The sequence below is a fragment of the Oryctolagus cuniculus genome, chromosome 7, assembly GCF_964237555.1.
Source record: "Oryctolagus cuniculus chromosome 7, mOryCun1.1, whole genome shotgun sequence".
Taxonomy (NCBI): domain Eukaryota; kingdom Metazoa; phylum Chordata; class Mammalia; order Lagomorpha; family Leporidae; genus Oryctolagus; species Oryctolagus cuniculus.
In genome coordinates, this window is record NC_091438.1 from 136,755,218 (window position 1) to 136,768,310 (window position 13,093).

The 13,093-nt window shown below is 49.6% G+C and overlaps 1 protein-coding gene across 5 annotated transcripts in view; it reads right to left on the reverse strand.

Moving 5' to 3' along the window:
• LOC100347349 (protein argonaute-1) overlaps nt 1–8,490 on the reverse strand; it is a 44,728-nt gene extending 36,238 nt beyond the window's left edge. For 2 of the 5 annotated variants that reach the window (XR_011390779.1, XM_008273690.4), the window contains exons 1-2: nt 8,201–8,417; nt 3,398–3,581 (exon numbers count right to left, since the gene is read on the reverse strand). Coding sequence is in view for 2 of the 5 variants with exons in the window: in XM_008273690.4 (XP_008271912.2) it covers nt 3,398–3,581; nt 8,201–8,225 (209 nt within the window). In the remaining 3 variants the exon portion in view is untranslated. Of the gene's footprint in view, nt 1–3,397; nt 3,582–8,200 lie in introns of those variants that run through there. The other 3 variants (XM_051832176.2, XM_070078755.1, XM_070078754.1) reach the window with 3 other exon arrangements.
• Between the last annotated feature and the right edge of the window lie 4,603 nt (nt 8,491–13,093).

Consider the following 13,093-nt stretch of genomic DNA (forward strand, 5'->3'; position numbering starts at 1 on the left):
CTATATATAATTGTTAACATATGAAAATATATTGTTTCTCACCAGAGATTAGCAATTTAAAATTAAACTGTTTATCAGAATGACAAAGATGAAAAAAATCTGATATGTAGGATTGATGCAGGTAGGTGAAATGGTCACTATGACAACTTGCTTATGGGAATATAAATTGGTCCAACTTACTTTTTGAAAACTGACACTATCTTAAACTTGAAAATGTACTGAGCCAGCAATTCCACTCCCAGAAATGTATCCTTCAGGAACACTCATATGAGTGCAAAAATGTATCTGCATATAATAATATTCAACATAGTTTCATTTTTATAGAAGTCTAGACCCAACCTAAATGGGCCTTAATAGATTTATTAAATGAGTTGCAAACAAAGCCATTCAGTGGAACTCCTATAGAGAGTCATGCAGAAAGAATGACAGACCCGTGTGAACTGATATGCCAAGGAACTGCAAAAAAATTATTTTCATTTTTATTTAAAAGACAGACATAGACAAAAACCAATTTTCCATTCTCTGGTTAACTTCCCAAATTCCTGTAATGGCCAGGCCAAAGCTAAGTACCCAGAACTCAACTTGGGTCTCCTACTTGGATGGCAGGGACCCATGTACTTGAACCATAATCTGCTACCTTGCAGAGTGCATTAGCATTAGCAGGAAGCTGGATGTAAAGCTAAAGAGCTAGGACTTGAACTAAACACTTCAACATGGGAAGCAGGCATCCTAAGCAGCATCTTAACCATGGTGCCAAATGCCCACTCAAGACCTATATTTTGCCGGTGCTGTGGGTAAATGGGTAAAGCTGCCACCTGCAGTGCCGGCATCCCATATGGGCGGCGGTTCAAGTCCCAGCTGCTCCACTTCCAGTCCATCTCTCTGCTATGGTCTGGGAAAGCAGTAGAAGATGGCCCAAGTCCTTGGACCCCTGCACCTGCATGGGAGACTCAGAAGCTCTTGTCTCCTGGCTTTGGATAGGCTCAGCTCCGGCCATTGTGGCCAACTTGGGAGTGAACCAGCAGATGGAAAACCTCTCTCTCTCTCTCTCTCTCTTTCTCTCTCTGTCTCTCCTTCTCTCTCTGTGTAACTCTGTCTTTCAAATAAACAAATAAATCTTAAAAAAAAAAAGACCCTATATTTTGTGCATTTAAACAATCATTATCTGAAGTAGGTTTTAGTCTAGCAGTTAAAGACACCTGTGTCACATACAGAAGTACCTGGGTTTAATTTTGAGCTCTGGCTCCTGACTCCAGCTCAAGTAACTGGATTCGTACCACTCTGGATTGAGTTCCCAGCCTCTAGCTCCTGTCTCGATCCAGCCTTGGCCTTCACACACATTTGGGAAATGAACCAGCAGATGGGAGTTCTCCATCTTCCTCTTAAGTTAAAAAATGTTTTTGAATATTATATATGATTTGGGGAGTGAACAAACAAAAGGAAGACCTTTCTCTCTGTCTCTCTCTTTCACTATCTATAATTCTACCTGTCAAATACAAAATTATTTTAAAAAATTATATATGCATGTATGTTTGTATATGCACAGAAAAATCTGAAAGCACTAAGGAATGGTAACGAATAATGACTCTGGGGGAAGGAACTGAGAGATGGGAACCAAGGTAATAAGGAGACACTCTTCATTGCCACTCTTTTTTTCTTTTTCTTTTTTTTTTTGACAGGCAGAGTGGACAGTGAGAGAGAGAGAGAGAGAGACACACACACACACAGAGAGAAAGGTCTTCCTTTTGCCGTTGGTTCACCCTCCAATGGCCGCCGCGGCCAGCGCGCTGTGGCCGGCACATCGCGCTGATCCGAAGGCAGGAGCCAGGAGCTTCTCCTGGTCTCCCATGCGGGTGCAGGGCCCAAGCACCTGGGCCATCCTCCACTGCACTCCCGGGCCACAGCAGAGAGCTGGCCTGGAAGAGGGGCAACCGGGACAGAATCCGGCGCCCCGACCGGGACTAGAACCCGGTGTGCCGGCGCTGCTAGGCGGAGGATTAGCCTAGTGAGCCGCGGCGCCAGCCATTGCCACTCTTTTTGTAAAACTAAAAAATTTTAAGTACTGTACATACAGTCTTTTTTTTTCTTTCTTTCTTTTTTTTTTTTTTTGACAGGCAGAGTGGACAGTGAGAGAGAGAGAGAGAGACACACACACACAGAGAAAGGTCTTCCTTTTGCCGTTGGTTCACCCTCCAATGGCCGCCGCGGCCAGCGCGCTGTGGCCGGCACATCGCGCTGATCCGAAGGCAGGAGCCAGGAGCTTCTCCTGGTCTCCCATGCGGGTGCAGAGCCCAAGGACTTGGGCCATCCTCCACTGCACTCGTGGGCCATAGCAGAGAGCTGGCCTGGAAGAGGGGCAACCGGGACAGAATCCGGCGCCTCGACCGGGACTAGAACCCGGTGTGCCAGCGCCGCAAGATGAAGGATTAGCCTACTGAGCCATGGCGCCAGCCTATACATACAGTCTTAACAGGTTAATTTTAGAAGGAAATATTATTTCTTCTGCTTAAGGCTAATCTCTTCGACTGTGCATCCTGCAACATACGCATGCCTCAGCAAGGACAATTCATCTGGTGCTCCCCTTTATTCTATAACTTTAAACTTCTCCACTAGTCCCTTCTCCTCAATCCACAAACTATCCATGTCTTATTCTTAAACTTGTACATTCATTCATTTCAACATGTTGAAATATGCTAGGCACGACACGTGGCCTTTATAGTCTTCTTTAGTCAACATATTTTCTCTCTCCAGTGGACTGCTAAGTTACCTGGAAAAAAAGCTATCTGCTCTCACTGCTCCAACCACATTACCATCCCTTATTCATTACCTCACTATAGTTAGAATAGTCCAACTACTCTACTGAAATTGCTCTGACAAAAACCAGTTGTCTTTCTTTTTTTTTTTAAGAATTATTTTATTTTATTTGAAACACAGAGTTACAGAGAGAAGTAGACCCAGAGAGGTCTTCCATTCCGCTGGTTCACTCCCCAGATGACCACGACCAGAGCTGAGCTGATCCAAAGCCAGGAGCTTCTTCCAGGTCTCCCATGCAGGTACAGGGGCCCAAGGACTTGGGCCATCTTCTACTGCTTTCCCAGGCCACAGCAGAGAGCTGGATCAGAAGTGGAGCAGCTGGGATTTGAACTGGCGCCCTGTGGAATGCCAGTGCTGCAGGCTGGGGCTTTAACCAACTGCACCACAGTGCTGGCTCCCCAACTGTCTTCTAATAGTTATACGTAATGATTTATTTTTGCACTTATCTTCCTGGCATCTCCTCCTCAAAAACTTTCTTGGATTTGGTGATACTATCCCCTACTGGTTTTTGTTGTACTTTTCTCATCCCTCTTTCAAGGTTCTGAGACTTCTGGGCTTAGTGGCTTAAAGGTGTATCACTTACCTGTTAACTCTGCGAGGACACTTATCGGGCTTGATGTCCACCTCGTAGTGGTAGACGTCGATCTTAGGTATGTCCACCTCAAAGTAATTGGCCAGGAGCTTGATTGGCTTCCCCACAGTGCCAATGCCAGGCCGGCGAGGTGCCTGGAACACCTGCTGCAGTGGGGGCAGGTAGGCACCTGCAGCTACAAGACAAAGAGGCTAGTAAGGGTAGAGTCTGGCATTCTCCTAACTACTCTAATCAGAGAAGGCATGAGGGCTCCTAGTTCTAGGAGTGGGAAAGAACAGGGAAAGCCTCTTTCCTGCTATTCAACACACTGAGGGCTTCCACCAACTCACACATCCCAGGCTCACTCTTTTTTTGTGGTTTGTTTTTTAAATCTCTCTCCATTTAGGGAAATTACCCTTATTATCTACCACAAATTTTTCAAGTGAATAAGTAAGCTACTATTAGAGGTTAAGCAGAGGGGCTACATATGGGTACCGGTAACGAAACTCTTTATTCCTTCTATTGATTTAAGATGTCTACCTCCACCAGGGATCTAGCACACCAAGAATGCCCTGCTCTCTGCCAGCCAGATGGTCACATCACACGTCATCATCCTGAAGATAAAATGGAGGCAGGAGGAAGAGTCAAAGGTGGCCCGGTTGGGGAGGTCAGGGACAGTATTTAAGAAAGGATTAAGGTAACTAAATAGTTAGGGTTTGAGAGAGAGAAAAGTTTAAAAGGATAGAATCTGGAGACTCAGATAAGGAGAGGTTGAAGTAGGATGCTGAAAAAGAGGCCACAACAGAAAAGGGCTTGAAATGGCCATGGGGAAGGAGGAGGCTAGGGCAGGAGGGCAGCGAGGTCGCGACTGGGAGACTATGAAGAAAAGTGTGCAGAAAGAGCTGAAGGACTGGAAAGGAGAGGCAGTAATTAGAATGCTGCAGAAGGAAAAGGCACTGGCTCTGGATAGGAAAACACAAAATTTTCTCTATGTCCCCACAGATTTTTCCATACAGAGGGTCCAGAAGGCAGCACAAGGGATCAATTTGAAGACAGAGGGGACCCTTGGGAAAAGGTTAGGGCAGGGCCAGCTCCAGCCACTTTCTCCTCTCCAGCCACCAACCTAATTGCTGCCTCAGTCTTATTTTCTAGCTTGGGGGGAAAGAGGAAAAAAAAAAGAGAGAAACTGAGAGAAGCCTTTGTCCTGAGCTACCATTGTCCTGGCCGGCAGATCAGCCCAGGTGGGAGGAGAGAGGGATAAACCAGCCCAGAACCTCCCATTCTCAGAGCTCTGCTTTCACAGTCAGACAGCCTGGGGGGATGGGGCCTGTCCTTAGCCAGAGGGTCAGGAAGAGGTCAGCACGATTCAAGGGAGAGGCACACTTCCCAGAGCTAAACTGCAGTCTCCTTCGAACCACCTGTCAAGCCTGGCCCCACTCCGCAGACAGGAAAATGGAGGCCTTCAGCTGCATGGGGAAGTGAAAGCCTGACTACTGGCACCTGGCTGCCAACCCCAGAGAGGGTCGGAAATAGTGCACAAGCCCACAGACACAGACACACACTCCTGTCACACACATCCAAACACACACTTAGGCCCTGACCGTTACTCTCATACACCCACCCCTCACCATCCTCAACTGAGTTCTGCAAAGACAGGACTTGTGTTCAGCACACAGATAGGAAATGAACAAATATGCCAGGGCCAGACCACACAAACACACAGACAGAACAACTGCAACTGCCCAAAACTGTCACGAACTGCCCAGGACAAACATGCACCCTTGTGGGCATGGCTGGTAAGGGAGACTCTCCTCCTCACGTTCTTAGATTCCATTCACCTCCTTAGTGTCTCAGGCTGAATAATTATTTGGGGCCTTAGGAGGAAGGCACTCCCTCAGAGCTGGAGGCTGGGCAGCAATGATGGGGGATGGGACAGACATTCTAGCCTCAAAGCCTTCTCATCCTCAGAAACAGGACTACACACCAGATTTAGCCTAAGCGCACCCTCTTCTCCAAGGGGGCTTTGGGAAAACAGGGGAGCCCACAGCACCTCTTCACCCCCAAGTGAGGGAAGGCTGGATGAAGCGGGAACCTCTCTTCCATTCCATCCCTTTAAAAGTCTCACAGCTGTACAAAATACCCCCCTCTACCCCACCCTGCCCCCAGCTTTTAGCCTGAGAAAGGGAGACACTTCCCTTCAGATCCAGACAGGGACAGACGGCCACTTTGTAATGCAGATGAGGGCCCCAGCACAGAGAGGACAAAGCTTGGGCCTAGGGGGAAAGAGGCGGGGCCCTTCCCTGCAGACAAAAGCAAGGAGGGAGGGGCCCTGCAGAGGACACTCCCCCTCCCCCACCCCCAACCAGCCCAGAGAAGGAAAAGTAACACAGCTGAAAGCTCTGGCTCAGGATTTCTTCCCTAGTTCTGAGGCCCACACACCTCCCGAGGAGCCAGACTGCCTGTTCAAAAGACACAAACTCAAAGCTAGGTTAGCTGGTGGATCAGCAAAGAGGAAGAGACCATTCTTTAAAAGGGATTTGTCCACACACAAATTATTACAGATCCACATAAGTTTACACTTGAATGTGATGCGATTCCATTAATAAACGTATATTCACTTGTTCCAAAGCTAAACAAGACACTGCCTCTCCCCTCAAGGAGCTCAGTCCAGCACATCCTGGAACGCACCTAAGCACAGAAGGCACACATGGACATACGCCCCTGAGATCAGAAACAATGCCTCAGTTTTGTACGTGTCTCAGGACACCACTCTGACCTCTTTCCAGAGAATAACCGTCCAGATGTAGGAGAGAGGCAGCGATGGGCCCTACATGGGCAACTTCTGGGCAAACTTCAATTACACCCTGGGATGAGGCAAAGCCTGACCACTAGGCTTTTCCCAAGGCTGCAGCCGACTACAGACACCAACCCTCTCCCTAGAAGCTTATGTCTCATAACAAACCAAAAAATATTTTTTTCATCACGCCAGAGCCAATTAGAAATTCATCAGGGTAAAATCATTAGCAGTCTGGAATGGGTGCCAGCTCTCAGCAATCCATTTGGACCTCAGGGACAGGTTGTAGGAAAGTCTCCAGCCTAGAAAAGCTAGAGAGTTCCTTGGATGGAGAGAGGGTAGTTTGTGCTCCCTGAACTCTACCTGAGGACCTACATGGTCCGGATGAGGTTGTTTTTGCTCGGGAGAAAGCAATCTGTAAGCATCTGTAGGTCACTGCATGGACTCTTGAATGAGTTGTTAAGAGCTATTTCCTGGGATGCTGAGATCAGGTCTGCTCTAAAAGACAAAGATTCTCCCACCAGGTAAAGAAAGCAAAGTTCACGGCTCAAATGGAAATTCTATTCCTAATTCCAGACCAAGTGGAAGGAGGTGGTGAGAGATGATCTAACAGCCTTGTGTCCAGATTGCTCCTCCCATCACAAAATAAGAGACCCAGGACACAAGAGGTCCCAGCACCCCACCGCCCACACTGAGGATGCCAGTCTTTTTGGGGGGACAGTTGTGCCTCAGTGTCTCTCTGTTCCTTTCCTCTCCTTTTCTGCCGGTGAATAAGAAGTCGAGCTGTCACCATGGTGAAGGTGATAAACACCACTCCCCCTCCTCTAAACAGTTTGTTGGGAGGGCACATTTGGCTTTAATGACATGGCCCTGCCCGTTTCTGGGCTGTAGACAGGAAAAAAGGAAACACACCTGGTGGGACACAACAGCCTTGGAAATATTGAAGTACAGCAAGAGATCAGACTGTAGCCTCAAAAGACAATTCAATAGCAAAGGTCATCCTGGGATTAAAGCTCTCGTTTCTACTCACTATGGGACCAAAAACTTGCCACCCAGGCAAACCTCTTCCAAGTACACCTGGTCCTGCCCGTCCTTGGCTCCTCAGGAACCAACACCTCTTCGAAAGCCTCTCTTCAGGACCCTCCCCCAGAACACGGCTTCAGTCCCAGTCTTTCTTCAAGTGACAGAAAAGGCACTTTGGCAGTTTCCCTCAACTGATTATTGGTAAAATGTGACTGAGGGGCTTGAGCGTCAAGTGTAAGCGCCCCTGAGATGGAAGAGGGGGACATTTCCGTCTGCACTCTGCAGCATAGCCCTAAGAAAGAACGCACCCCAACAGCGCGCTCCTTTTTCCACGCCAAACGGGGCGGGGGTTGGGGTATTCGGGCAGCCACGCCCCCACCACGTCGGGCAGCCCCTTCCAGCTGCCACCTCCGCGCATGCTCCAGTACCTCCGCTCTGTTCCCCAGCCTCACGGGGGGGAATCCCCGGACTGGGTCCCCACCCACCGCCCCCTGACCCTCGCCCCCGCGTCAGGCCCGGTTGGGGCGGAGCTCATAGCCCAGCTCTGGCGCCTTCTCCCAAGAGACAGAAGCCTAGCCCAGCCCAGCCCAGCCCAGCCCGGCTGAGCCCCCGCCCCCCGCATGCGGTAGCTCCGGGCCCATCTGTATCGCCACCCCCTCTCCTGGACACCTGGATCCCGCCCCCAGCCACCTGCCGGGCCTCTCCGTAGGCCTCCTCGGATCTCCCGGAGTCCTTCCTGGCGCTCAGGCCCTTCTCCCCGATTAATCCACCCCCCACGTCTGCACACCGCCTCCTTGGACAAACAGCCCCCATCTCTGGGCTCTCTTCACATGGTTCTCCCCCGGAACTGCACGCAGCCCTCTTGAAACTGGCCCCCCATCCCATGAGAGCCCCCCTCCTCAATCAGGAGCCCTTCCCACCATCGGGAGCCATGCTCTCCACGCGGGAGCCTCCTGGTCTTTGCAGCACGCACCGTTCCCCCTCCCAGGGGCCCTTACCTGCTCCCGAGGGTCCCGCTTCCATCCCATATACCCGTGCGGAGGTCAGGCGGCCCGGAGACTGTGGAGTCCAGCGTGAAGGGCCTAGGTACCCCTCACTCTCGCAGCTCGGGCTCCCGGGCCGGGCTCGGCTCCCCCCCCAAGCCCGGCCGCTAGCGCCGTCGCCCCCGCAGCCTCCGTTGCCGCCGCCGCCGCGGAGCCTGCAGCAGCTCCCCCTGCGAGCGCCCGGCCAGCTACCAGTGCGCAGGCGCGACCGCCAGGCCCAGGGGGCGGACGGGAACGAGTCAAGCGGGGCGCTCCGACGGCAACAAAGGCCAATGGAGAGGGGCGGGGGCACCGGGGACCGGAGGCAGCGGCCCCTGGCGGTCACCCGACGCCATGCAGCTCGGCAGGAGGGCTCCGGTAGAAGCGCCGCGGAACCGCGCCGTGGCGTCAGTGGGGCGGGGCGACCCCCGCCCGCCTCCGACTGCCTCAGGCCGTCTGTTCTCCAAATAGGTCCCTTCAAACCTACATAAAGCCCGCGCCCTTCGCCCAGAGCCACGCGCGCATTACGGAAGCCCCATCTCATGCCCAGACCCCCTTACAGTCGAGCACCCCATCACGGCGGGGCCTTGCCTCCCACCTCTCCTCCCAATCACTCTCATCCTTCAAGCCTTGGCTGCAAAGCGCCTGCCTCTGCGAAGTGTTGCTCTGTCCCCAGTCACTGAACTCAATGACGCCACCCTCTCTCCCAGGCCGTGCGCTGGGCGCAGAGACCACAGATATGTAAAAGACCCTGCTTCTCCTGGAAGATGTCGCTCTCAATTAAAGTATGGTTACCGGACTTCATCTACCCTATCTGCGAAGTACCTGCCCCCACTTCCTCATCTACAGCTCACGCTTAAACTATCAGCCTGCTTCCGATCTCGCCAAGTCACTAAAATGGCTTAAAAAAAAAAAAAGATTTATTTATTTAAAACGCAGAATTACAGAGAGGCAGAAGCAGAGAGAGAGAGAGAGAGAAAGCTTTCATCTGCTGGTTCACTCCCCAGTAGTTGCAACGGCCGGAGCTGAGCCAATCCGAAGCCAGGAACCAGGAGCCAGGAGCTTCTTCGGGTCTCCTACATGGGTACAGGGCCATCCTCCACTGCTTTCCCAGGCCATAACAGAGAGCTGGATCAGAAGTGCAAAAACCAGGACTCAAACATGCAACCATATGGCATGCTGGCAGTGCAGGCATTGGCTTTACCCATTACACCACAGCGCCAGCCCCTTAAATGGCTTTTTAAAATGTCCAAATCCAAAGGATAATTTTGTTATTTTCTGCCACAACATATGATATTACCTCTTTTTCTGAGACTTCTACTCAGCTTCAGCCTTTTGTGAAGTCTCCTATTGCCTAAGTCCTTTAATTCTTCCTCAAGACTTCCTTCTTCCTTTTGCCCCACTAAATAACTTCACTGTGCTTCCAGATCGGCTGTCTTCTCAGTCCACTCTCCATTCTCCCATCAGAGGTCTCTTCCACTTTTAGGGTCCAGCCATATCTCAGACTCGCATTTCCAAGTCTCTGCTGGACAGCTCCAGCTGGATCTCCTCCCAGAATGTCAAATGTAAAGGGTCCAAATCAAACCCTTTATCTTTACCCCACAAATGTACACTATTGTTCTATACTTCTTGTCTCAGTGAATGACACCTTCATAACAAAATGACAAATCCACTGATGCCTTCCTCCTGTTCAGTTACTGAGCACATCTTAACAGGTTTACCTCCTGAGATGCTTGCTAAGCGATTCCTCTGTCATTCTGATGGTTCTTTGTGCTGGTCATTTGTCATATTGTGCCACAAATATCACAACCACTTCTGTGCTGGTCTCATGAATTTTGAAAACACCCCTCCTATTTTGTCTGCTGCAGTGGTAGATTAGTGATAGTTAAAAGACCCGGCTCAAACATCACTGTCCCATCTACTCATTTGTATTAGTCCTTCTTATGTATTTTTTTTTTTTTGACAGGCAGAGTGGACAGTGAGAGAGACAGACAGAGAGAAAGGTCTTCCTTTGGTTCACCCTCCAATGGCCGCTGCGGCTGGCACACTGCGCTCAGCGCACCGTGCTGATCCAAAGCCAGGAGCCAGGTGCTTCTCCTGGTCTCCCACGTGGGTGCAGAGCCCAAGAACCTGGGCCATCCTCCACTGCACTCCCAGGCCAAAGCAGAGAGCTGGCCTGGAAGAGGGGCAACCGGGACAGAATCCGGCACCCCAACTGGGACTAGAACCCGGTGTGCTGGTGCCACAGGTGGAGGATTAGCCTAGTGAGCCACGGCACCGGCCCATATGCATTTTTGATGCCTGCTTAGCACTAGATTCTGTGTCAGAGGGCTAGAAACTTGGCCATATGCAATCCTCATCCATGAAGATATTAATTTCTAACAATTTTTGCAGCATGGCCAGTTTCTCTCCAGCAGATTCTCAACCAGCATCCATGATAATCACCCAGAGGGTATTCAGTTCACTGACTGCTGAACTCTGCCTTCAGAGTTTGTGGTTCAGCAGGTCTTGGGTAGAATCCAAGAATGTGTACCTCTAACTAATTTTCAGAGAAGGCTGAGGCTGCTGAACTGGGGACTACACTTTGAAAACTATTGGTTAAGAACAAGATTATAGCCAAAGCTGGTTTCCAGTCTTGGTTTCCATTGTGGCCCTGCCATTTACTACCGTGTAACCCTGGGTGAATCACTTGATTTCTCTGTGTCTCAGTTTCCTCCTCTATAAAATGGTGGTGATAATAGAAGCTACTTCATTATGCTGTTGTGAAGATTGAGTTAATAAATTTAAAAAAGACTTTAGAACAGATGCCCAGAGAATACAAACATAAGCTGCTACCACAATCATTAGCTGCCTCTCACATAATATTTTAAGTTCCTTAAAGATAGAAACCACATCAGATACTTTCCTCCCCCCTTTAACGCCAAGCACAAGTAGTGCCTAGAATGATTAGTAAATTTTTGTTTCCCTGAATCAATAAGATGGCTTCCAAAGCTCCGAGAAACAGCAAGACCCCTGCTCTGGTGTGACTGAACTTGAAGCTCAGCTTTCCCAAAAAAGAGTCTGAATATTCTGTTGTAAATAGTCAGTCTCATAATTACCTTTGTGGAAAATCCCTGGTCACTATTCTGATCCATCTCAAAGTAGCTAGTGAACCAACATCTGTCTCAGCCTCTAAAGGTCATTCTACAGAGTGTCCCTGTCATCAGGAATTTTATTATTGGATAAGCAAAGTGGTAAAATATAAGAGAAATTCAGGTAGCATTTTGCTTTATATGTTGACGCAAACTTCTTTCAGTAATTTTTAAAAAGATTTATTAGCCAGCGCCACGGCTCACTAGGCTAATCCTCTGCCTTGCAGCGCCGGCACACTGGGTTCTAGTCCCAGTCGGGGTGCCGGATTCTGTCCCGGTTGCCCCTCTTCCAGGCCAGCTCTCTGCTATGGCCCGGGAGTGCAGTGGAGGATGGCCCAAGTGCTTGGGCCCTGCACCTGCATGGGAGACCAGGAGAAGCACCTGGCTCCTGGCTTCGGATCAGCACAGTGTGCTGGCCGTAGCGCGCTGGCCGTGGCGGCCATTGGAGGGTGAACCAACGGCAAAAAGAAAGACCTTTCTCTCTGTCTCTCTCTCTCTCTCACTGTCCACTCTGCCTGTCAAAAAAAAAAAAAAGATTTATTTTATTTATTTGAAAGGCAAAGTTACAGAGAGAGGTAGAGCCAGAGAGAGACAGAGGTCTTCCATTCCACAGATCAACTTCCCAAATGACCACAACGGCCAAAGCTGAGCTGATCCAAAGCCAGGAGCCAGGAGCTAGTTCCAGGTCTCCCATGTGGGTGCAGGGGCCCAAGGACTTGGGCCATCTTCTACTGCTTTCCCAGGCCATGGCAAAGAGCCGGATTGGAAGAAGAGCAGCCAAGACTTGAACAGGTGCCTATATGGGATTCTGGCACTGTAGGCTAGGGTTTTAACCCACTGTGCCACAGTGCCAGCCTCTCTTTCAGTAATTCTTAATGTATATTACCAGAAATATATTGGCTACTTGTTTCCAGTTCACTCTTTGCATCTCAGTCTATGGCTAACACACACCTAAGGGGCTCTGCTGTGTAAGCCAGAGCCCTTGTCTATACACCTTTATACCCAGAATATCCTGAAGCTAAAATGAACCCAAAAAAAGGCATCCCTATCTTTATATTTTTCCCTTTTTAATATAAAAAGTACTAAGGACAAATTAATAAAGTATAACTAGTAAACTAAATGGGAAGATTGAAGAAAATAGGTAAGAATCTGTAACATCCACTGCTGGTACCAGTTAGTAAAATCAAACTGGAAACTCTAATAGTAAAAATTTCAGTTAAAAAATTAGAAAAAAACTTTATGACATGTGTGCAATCTATATGAGAAAATCCAGAAGAGCCAATAAGAAAACACAGAAAGAAATCTGAGAGTCTTGGCTACCCTGGACTTCTGAACCACCTTTCTGCTAATGCACCTGGAAGGCAGCCAATGATGTCCCAAATATTTGAGTTCCTGCCATGCATGTAGGAGACCAGTTAGGGAGTTCCTGGCTCCTGATTTCAGCTGGGCCCAGCCCTGGTTGTTGCAGGCATTTGGGGAGTGACCCAGCAGCTGGAAGATCTCTCTCTCTCTCTCTCTCTCTCTCTCTCTCTCTCTCTCTCCTATTCTATCTTTCAAATGAATCAATTTTTTTTGACAGGCAGAGTGGACAGTGAAAGAGACAGAGAGAAAGGTCTTCCTTTTCCGTTGGTTCACCCCCCCCCCCACCAATGGCCGCTGCGGCCGGTGCGCTGCGCTGATCTGAAGCCAGGAGCCAGGTGCTTCTCCTGGTCTCCCACAGAGGTGCATGGCCCAAGCC